The sequence below is a fragment of the Quercus robur genome, chromosome 4, assembly GCF_932294415.1.
Source record: "Quercus robur chromosome 4, dhQueRobu3.1, whole genome shotgun sequence".
NCBI classification, from domain to species: Eukaryota; Viridiplantae; Streptophyta; class Magnoliopsida; order Fagales; family Fagaceae; genus Quercus; species Quercus robur.
Genome location: NC_065537.1, coordinates 73,143,646 through 73,152,890, shown reverse-complemented (window position 1 = coordinate 73,152,890; position 9,245 = coordinate 73,143,646). Strand labels below are relative to the sequence as shown.

At 32.7% G+C, this 9,245-nt stretch overlaps 1 protein-coding gene across 1 annotated transcript; it reads right to left on the bottom strand.

Moving 5' to 3' along the window:
- Window positions 1-341: 341 nt before the first annotated feature.
- On the bottom strand, window positions 342-6,424 carry LOC126723627 (potassium channel AKT1-like). Its single transcript, XM_050427216.1, has 11 exons — window positions 6,237-6,424; window positions 4,028-4,393; window positions 3,850-3,907; window positions 3,432-3,752; window positions 3,064-3,309; window positions 2,839-2,937; window positions 2,621-2,653; window positions 2,314-2,499; window positions 1,829-2,023; window positions 1,649-1,724; window positions 342-1,448 (listed from the first exon to the last, which is right to left on the bottom strand). The coding sequence occupies exons 1-11, from the start codon at window positions 6,422-6,424 to the stop codon at window positions 586-588; spliced, it is 2,631 nt and encodes an 876-aa protein (XP_050283173.1). The 3' UTR covers window positions 342-585.
- Window positions 6,425-9,245: the final 2,821 nt, after the last annotated feature.

Below are 9,245 nucleotides of genomic sequence, written 5' to 3'. Positions count from 1 at the left end.
ACTGATACTATTCTGTATTGTTAGTAGATTATTGTAAAGGAATATGAATGCCCATTAGCATGAGGAAATTAAAGTTCAATGTAGAAGAAATTGGAGAAATTTTAACAGTGAAGAACGCTAACCCTATGGGGTGCTAGAATAGGGTCCATGGGTTCCCTTTATTAGAGCTTTGTTTCTATTTATTTTTGTTTCAAATTGTTCAGGTGCTCTTTTACCTTGGAAAATCATACAGTTACCTCATGGGGAATTAGCATTTGCCAATTTAGGGTGTGAAGTGTGAACAGAGCTCCCTAGAATGAAGAATGATAAGCAGTGCGAGAAATTGTGGAGTTAACACCTGCTAGCTAGAGTGACAATTAGTTGTGCACAAAAATGATTAAGTTACTGGAAAGCTTGTGCTACTTCCAGGGAGTTTCAGGACCTACTTGAGATTAGTGCTAAGAAATTTGGGATCATGCCCACTAAGGTTCTAACCATCACATTGAAGGATGCTAAATAAAAAAAAAAGGAAAGAAAGAAAGATAAATTCAATCTATGCATGTACCAAAAGCATCCATTGGTTTGAGAGCTTTTGCTGTTAGATTCCTAAATTCCAAGATAACTGACAAAAATGAGGTGGTCACCATCTCTAATGGCCTCTATATCATCAATTTCAGCTCCATCTTTACTTAGGACCTTCGAAGGCAGGATCCCAAATTTCTTTGCAGCGATATCAAGTAGCTCTTGAAAACTCCCTGGAAGTAGCACAAGTTTTCCACTAGCTTGTTCTTTTTCAGGACAACTGATGGTCACTCTAGAAGCTTTACTTCCCGCGTCTCTAGCACTTCTTATCTGATTAGCAGGGAATAGAAGTTCTTTCTCCTCAGTGTGTGCAGCTGACATAATGCCAAATAGTGAGTTGTGGAAATTATTAGCCCTACGCCTTGGACGGGTTTGGCTCCACGATTCAAACGCTATTCCTTCGAAAGAGACCTCCTGGGATAGAGGACTGATTGTTGGCTCACTATTAAATCTGCCAAGGAACTGATTGCCATTTCTCTGCTCAGGCATTGCAATGAAGGATTGATTTTTGAGCTCTCCACTTGATTGGAAAAGTAGTTGAATGTCTTCATGTCCTTGATGTTCAGCTAGAGCCCTTGGGGTCCAACCATCAGAGTCTGGTTTGTCAATATCAGCACCTTTGTCCAAAAGAAATCTTACTATTTCAGTGTTGCCTTCACAAACTGCAATATGGAGAGCTGTGGTTCCATTGGACTTAGAACGCATAACATCACCCCCCAGACGAATTATTTCCTTGAGCAACTTCAAGTTGTTTTGCTCAGCAGCAGTGCATGCAAATTGACCAATGTCTCCAGAGTGTAATTTTGCTCCATTTTCTAGTAACTGGTTGATCACCGGTTCATGACCACCCAGCATTGCCACCCACAGAGGCACATTCCCGTCTGAGTCTGCATACACACAATTAAATTCATTGCCTTATATTACATATTGAATCAATCCCCAAATGATCCATGCTTGACAATGACCCCAATTCCAAAATCAAATGAAATAAATGGAAAATTAACTAAGCTGCATTCTTAAAACAAAAACAAGCTATATCTAAAAATGGAAAACAAGCAAAAGGTTAAGCTGTTGGGCTAGGAGGTACCTCTATTGTTAGGATCTGCCCCATATTCAAGCAATAGATGCACACAATTCTCACTTCCTTTGGCGGCTGCTATATGCTGATTTTACATAAAACAAGGGAAGAAATTTAAGAGAGAAAGTATCAGAATTCACATCATAAGAAGTTGATGAATAAAATCAGAAGCGGAAGCATGTCACACACCAGAACTGTCCTGCCATTGCTGTCCAATTCATTTGGATCGAGACCCCGTTTCAACAGCTGTTGTAACAACAAGTCATCTCCCCTAAGAGCTGCAAAGCATAGACTAAGAGGTAGGTCCATTCTACCACGAGCTAGCATGTTCTCTGTCTCCACTAAAACTTGTGACATTATTGGGTCATTAAGATCTTTCAAATGCTGCCCACCAAGAAGAAAAGGCATGTAGCACATAATATGTTAAAGTTTGTCATATGTATAATCAGAATTACTTCACATTACACAAGTTCTTTATATTATACAAAACCAGCATCTACTAAGCTTCATCAAAGACTCAGGAAATGGGATGAAAATCTTATACCATAAGGACACAATTTAAAGTGTAGTTCTAAGTTAGAAAAGGCAGCAAGGGTGCAGATTAGTCTAAGTAGGAAAAGTGTTTCTACATTGATAAAGGTTTAGATGTCATGAGATACTATAACTTCACAGACCTGAAGGAGATTATTCATTATTATTGTCCCATCTCCAACATTGGACTGAACAATATTGAAGAATGTGGCACGATTTAGCCTCAGTAGCTGGCTCAATCTTTTGGTCCGCACTGTAAATAGCTGTGGCCTATAACAAAGTACCCCAATCTCTCCACAGAGATCACCGGCTTTTGCCTCTCCAACAACCTGCAATCATTTTTCATTATTTCATCAGTCAGCATCTTGTATATCATGGACAATGACAGATGTTTGAATTTCTCAAGCATCCATTTAAAGCTGTCCAGAAAATTTGAGAGATCATACTTGCCTGTTCAACTCCATTTCTGAAGACCAATAGTTCCTGTGATGCAATTTAGACATTAGAGGAGAGGCCATTATTAGCTATATTAAAGAAAGGAAATTGCAATTCTCAATTGGAAAAAAAAAATTGCAAAACAATAGTGCTGCTATATTTAAATTAACTAAAAAATTAAATTAAATTCAGGATTTTAAGATTTTGAGAAACAAATAACACTGAATTATTACCACAGCACCAGTTACAAGTATGTAGAAGTCCGTAGGTGCTTCATTCTGCAAGATCACATCTTCCTTAGGAGGAAAATATTCGGGTTTCATCTCCGAGACCTTTGAAATTTATATAAAGAAAAAATTGGTCATGTAAACATTTATTCAAAAGAGGCCGTGCAAAAATCAATTTAAGGAGAAGCATTCAAAGATTAGAAGTTGAGGCAGCTTTTAAGGAATTATTACCAGCTGGAAAAGCAAATCATTTGAAATCCCTTGAAACAAGTACACCTTATCCACAAGTGAGTAAAAAAGATTATTAGAAATGCTTGACCGGATGGCTTTAGGAAGGGAATCGAAAGTCTCTTGCTGCTGGAGCCCCTCAGAGTCTGTTCTGAACTTCAAACTTAAATGGGCAAGCATCTGTTCTTGCAAACGAAGAGGCAGTCGGTTCCTCTTAGCGAAACTTGTGGCAGCTTGAATGGTATCCCTCTGGAAATTTGTCACAGAAGACAAGGAAATGGTATTAAGAATGTACCAGGAATCTAAATCTAAATCTTTATGTTTATATGTATGGCAGAGTATCACTCTCAATTAGTAAGGTTTTTACTCACATATTTACTGGTCCGACTGGCCCCATTGACAACCAAGTTTGTCATGTTTCCAATTAAATATGATGTCAATCCAAGGTTACATAGCATGAAGAATATGTCAAAGATCATCTCCCTCGTATTCACTGCATGTAAATCACCATAGCCAACAGTAGTTAGAGTAGTGATGGCCCAGTAAATCGCCATCACATAGGAGATCCACAATTCCTGTTCAAGGAAGTTGCTATCCGTTGATGTTCCAATCCATGTTTTTTTTGGGTTACCATAACGTGATGCCAGAAGATAAAAGAAACATCCAGAACAATGAAGCCAGAAAAGTGTAACCTGTATAAACAATATCCAAATCATAAGACAATTACATTGTGCATGCTTTTTCTTTCACCTATAAAAATAGTCCTCTTGAGTTATTTAAAAGACTTACACATAAAAGTTTTGTACATCGAACCCAAAAGTAGTTGTAGTTCTTATCTTTTTCCAATCTGTATTGAGGAACAAACAAACCCCATGTTAAGACTTAAGACAAAAACAAAATAATGTTCTTTCATATTGTTTTACAATAGCTCGAAGGCATTCATAAGATGGGAAAAACCTCTTCACACCTGGAAAAAAAGGCACTAAATCTTCGGAGACGCCAAAGGCGAAGCATGTTGAATAAGCCATATGACCTTAAAGGTGATGGAGATATCTTCCAAGCAAGCTCAGATGGGATTGTGGATATGACATCAAAGACAAGCCAGGAACATGCATATTTCCATGCTATCTTTCTTGGGTCATCCACAAGCAGGAAGGTTGCTCTATCAAGGTAAGCTACAAAGAAACTAATGATAATATCCATAGCAAAGAATGCATTGACAACATTATCAGCTATGGAGAGAGGTGCACGTGGCTTCCTAAGGAATCCGAATTCAAACGGGGATACCCAAGCGGTATAGATGACCAGAAAAACAAGGAAATTTTCCCAAATCCTGCGATAACCAATGTAATCTTAGCTGAGATTGGCAAAAAAAAATATTGTTATTTCAAATCTTAGACAGAAATTTGTTAATCTTAGTAAGAGTGCATGTCATATATTGTTTTTTTATTTTATTTTATAGATATAATAGAATTTAAACACAAATTTGTGGAAGTAGGAGTGGGAGAGTCAATCCCAAGTCTCCCTTATTTGACAACACTTTCTTTTTAGCGTAAATATATAAGAGTTATTATCAGGTCTCTCTTATTTTGGCAATAAGACTCTTTAAAATCAACTTAAACCCAAAAGTGTCATCGTTTAAAATTTAAAACTTTAGACCTAACCTCTTATATAATTTCAACAATATTTCAAGAAAACTACTGCACACCCTTGGTGTGATGATTACTCCACAAGTACTTGTGGGGTGTAGGGGGCAATAGTCGAGGTTCAAGTCTTCAGAAGATAGACTTACACACATATACACTTAGATTAGACTTTAGTAAAAAATTTATCTTGTAAAAAAAAAAAAAACAATATTTCAAGAAGAAAAAAATTTCTCAAAAAAAAAAATGCAAATTAATGACAACCAGCCACTAGTTTCTCACTTTTAGAATACCAATCCGAGACTGAATTTTTAAAATAATAATAATAATCTTGATTATTATACGTATCTTTTAGTTTTTTTGGGGGGGAGGGGGGGAAGTGTCATTTGAATTGTAGCTTATTTATGGAGGTGAACAAAAGGAACTCATTATTGAGAGAAAAGCAATAAAATTGTATTTTGAAAAAGCTATAAAGCTTTTTTGGCATAAAATTAACTAAATAGTTCAAAAAGAATACCTTTAAACCATTTAAGGAGAAAATTTTCACCCAGATTGGAAAAATACTTCAACTAAAAACCATTTATATAGACAACAATTTTTAAGAAAATACATAAAATAATAATATTAAGAAAATAAAACAAAGAATATATATATTATAGAACTCAAAAAGAATCAAAAGTGGGAGTGGCAAAATCTAAAATGAACCCATATCATACTTGGGTTGACACATCTAATCTGTTTAATAAATAAACATGTGTCCAACGCATAAAATCCATTTATTCCATCTAACTAATTAATTTTAATTTATCAATATACCCTTCAAAATTCTAAGCATATAAACTTATTAGCTTTTATGGTTTATTTTATTTGACATATTGTGATTTGTGATATTAAAATATATTTTAGTTATAAATAATTATTTGTGATACTATTAGTTATAAATTTTATATTAAAAAAATCTGATCTTAGCCGTTTAAGGGTCATCCCTAATCAAAAGTCAAAACCTTTCTTTTCTGAATACTCAGATTTAAACATGCACACATAAACAGTAAAAATAGTATAGAGCAAAACAAATAATAAATAAATAAAATTCTAGTTTAGAAAAAAAATCTGAAAAAATAAATATATGAATGTCAAGCATAATTGACAAATAATATCAGTTTTATACTGAAAAAATTATTAAGTATTCTTAGAGTACCATAAATACGTACTCTCTCCTCTCACATAAATTATGAGTTCCTCTATAATTTAGCCAAAAATAAATAAAATAAATTAAAAGAACAAGAACAATATGGTAGGCAACTCAAATTTCAACAATCCAGCATAAACCAGAAAGATAAACCCAATAAAAATCATTCATATATTAATACAGAAAAAATCAAACCAGTAAAAACAATATATAACCAGTCTTATATATATATATATATATATATATAGAGAGAGAGAGAGAGAGAGAGACAGAGACATGAATGTAAAGGAAACAAAAAGTCACAAGCCCACAAAGAAAAACCAAGAATCAAATCACTTTTGCACCTGTAACGGCGGTCATAGGGTGATATGATGAACCTCTTGAGCTTGATTCTGCGTGCACTACTTCCTCCAAGAGAAGGCAAAATCCCTGTTGAGAAACTGTAATGGCTACCATCCATTGACAACTGTTCAATATCTTCTTGTCTGCACAGTGAACCCTTACAGAGTCCACTGTTTATTAGAGCCTCCATTGTTATAAGACAAACCAAGAAAAAAAGGAGCACTATTTGTATTAACTTTTCTTGTACGTACGTACACAGCAAATAAAGACACCCTCTTTCTCTCTCTTTCTTGTGTATGTGTTGCCAATGTGTTACGACAATGCTTCTTTCTTTGTATGCTTCTTCAATGCGCTATATATGGAATATTTCTGGTCTCCTTTTATAGAATGAGCGATCTCTCTGAATTTCTCTAACACTCACAGTCACAAACACCGGTTTGCTTACTCTTTTTGACCCTTTTATCCCTACTGTAGACAACAATTTTTTTTTTTTTTTAATATTTTTGTTTACAAAAAATAAACTTAATTTTCTAAACTTTTAAGAGAGTTAAGTTAAATTATTTTATAAAACTATTTATCCAATAAATTTAAATATATATATATATATATATATATATATATATAAACGACTGGTTATATATTGTTTTTACTGGTTTGATTTTTTCTGTATTATATATATGAATGATTTCTTATTGTGTTATTCTTTCTGGTTTATGCTGGATTATTGAAATTTGATTTTACCATATTGTTCTTGTTCTTTTAATTTATTTTATTTATTGCTGGCTAGCTGTATAAAACTGATATTATTTGTCATTATGTTTGACATTCTTGTATAAAATATTAAATAGATATATGGCCTTCTTAGACTATAGGCATCGTATGTTGAAGTTTCTTGACCTTAAAATGGTGTTATACATTAATTTTTCAAATTAAATAATAGTCATAATTTGAAAATACAAGCATGAAAATTTTGAATCTATTTGCTACTCCATGTAGTATACCCTCCTTTCATATAAGGGTGGTCCTACTTGAACTCTTATACCCTCCTTTCATACAAGGGTGGTCCTACGTGAAGTCCTATACCCTAGCTCGGGTGGTCCTACTTGAGGGATCTTGCACATAAGATACCTATATATCCTAATGTGAGTAAGAAAGCATAATGCAAATATAGTGTTGGTGCACTTTTATTGTTTAAGGAATATTTTCATTTAAACCGTTTTAAGATTTTTATTTTGACTTTCATGATGTTATTGGTTATTCCATTTCCTTTAGTAAAATACACATTCATAATACATTTTTTTTTTTTTTTTTTTGCCTTACAACAATTAAACTCTTGCATTCCATAGCATTTTAGAATTAGTATTGCATGAAATAATTAAACAAGAAGATCTAGAGCACTTGACGGCGAGGTTACTTACTAATATAAATGGACGGTAGAGACAATATGAAATCAAAATAAATATAACCCGAAATTTTAAGGGTCAAAAATGTACTTTAATCAATAATTTCATAAATTATTATTTTTTAAATCACAATAAAAAATGCAAGCCTTCAAGATGGATATTTTTGCCAATTTAGGGTTCTCTCCTTCCCCCTCCGTTTTTGGAGAGATTTCTTCACACTTGTATGTGACCTTCGTATCCTGTTGGAAATATGATCAATATTCCAAGCTTTACGTCAATATGGCCATAAATATCCAGGCTTTACGTCTATACGACCTTAAATAGCTAGTACTGATATATATTCTGAATATATTTTTTCCAAATATTATTTCGTGACATATATAGCCCATATACTACTCCTACTGGTTAGGGTTTACCAACTTGTACAATATGAAGATTCCTTGCTTTAATTGAAACCATGATTTACATATATATATATATATATATATATATATGTAAAAAAATTTGTAAAATATTTTGTATCTCTAACATTATTCATGATGATATTAATTGTAGGGTCAGTTTTAATTGTTTTCATATTTCGTACAATATTTACCATAGTAAGATCCCATCTTTAATATGATGAAATTATATACTACATGTTTAGTAATATTTATTAAAAAAAAATAAAATTTGGTCAACAAATAATTAAAGTTTTTATTTATTTTGTCCATATAAGTTCTTTATTTTCAATGGGTCATATTAATATATAGTTTTTTTTCTTTGGTCTTTGGAAGCCCATTAGGGTTATGCATAATAGATGTAATGTAACCAGTAAACCTATCCTTGCCTTTACACCTTCTTTTTTGGGTAGAAACGGATGTCTTATCTTTTCCTCTCACATACAACAAGAAACTTTTATTTATTTATATATTTATTTGAGTGAAATAAAGCAAGAGGTGCTATTAATTAGTTGACAGTTGACACATATTTTCAAATCTATGTTATATGAAGTTATTAATTTGCACATTTTTGTCTTCAATTAACTTTCGTATCTCCCTTATTTCAAGTAAAACAAACAGACATATATATTTCTTTTCATAATAATCTCATTAGCTAGAATCATTCTCTCATTAAATTAGTGTACAAGAGATTTGCAAAAGGAAATTCCCTATTTAGAGAGATATTATTTCTTTACCATGTGGCATGTGCAACGCTCTTGTCTTGAATGTTGAATCTGACAAATTGACAAAGATGCCTACAAGGGAAAATGCTTATTACTTAAAAACTGAAGTAAATCTTGAGATTTACTACTAGCTGACAGAGACAGTAATGGAATGATAGTAATTACTGATCAAATTTTTGTCTCTCTTATGGGTTTTAATTAGTTCAATTAGTAAAATTTCTTATATTATCAAACAATTGCAAATAAATGACCAATGTTTAAATCTTATCTACACCAAATACCAATTAGTGTCTTAGTTTAATGATAAAAAGTAATCTTTAAGGATAATACATCATTTGTTCAAATCTTATCGTATCTAATGGGAAAAAAAAATCATTTTGGTCTCTCTTAAATATTTAATATATGTTTTCTATGGAAGTAGTAAGGTCGAGTATCACAACTCC

Coding starts and splice junctions, on each gene's coding strand:
- LOC126723627 (XM_050427216.1), bottom strand. CDS start 6,424: ATGGAGGCTCTAATAAACAGTGGACTCTGTAAGGGTTCACTGTGCAGA. Junction 2,654..2,838: donor TACTTGTAACTGGTGCTGTG/GTAATAATTCAG, acceptor ATTGCATCACAG/GAACTATTGGTCTTCAGAAA. Junction 2,024..2,313: donor TAATGAATAATCTCCTTCAG/GTCTGTGAAGTT, acceptor CTTGGTGGGCAG/CATTTGAAAGATCTTAATGA.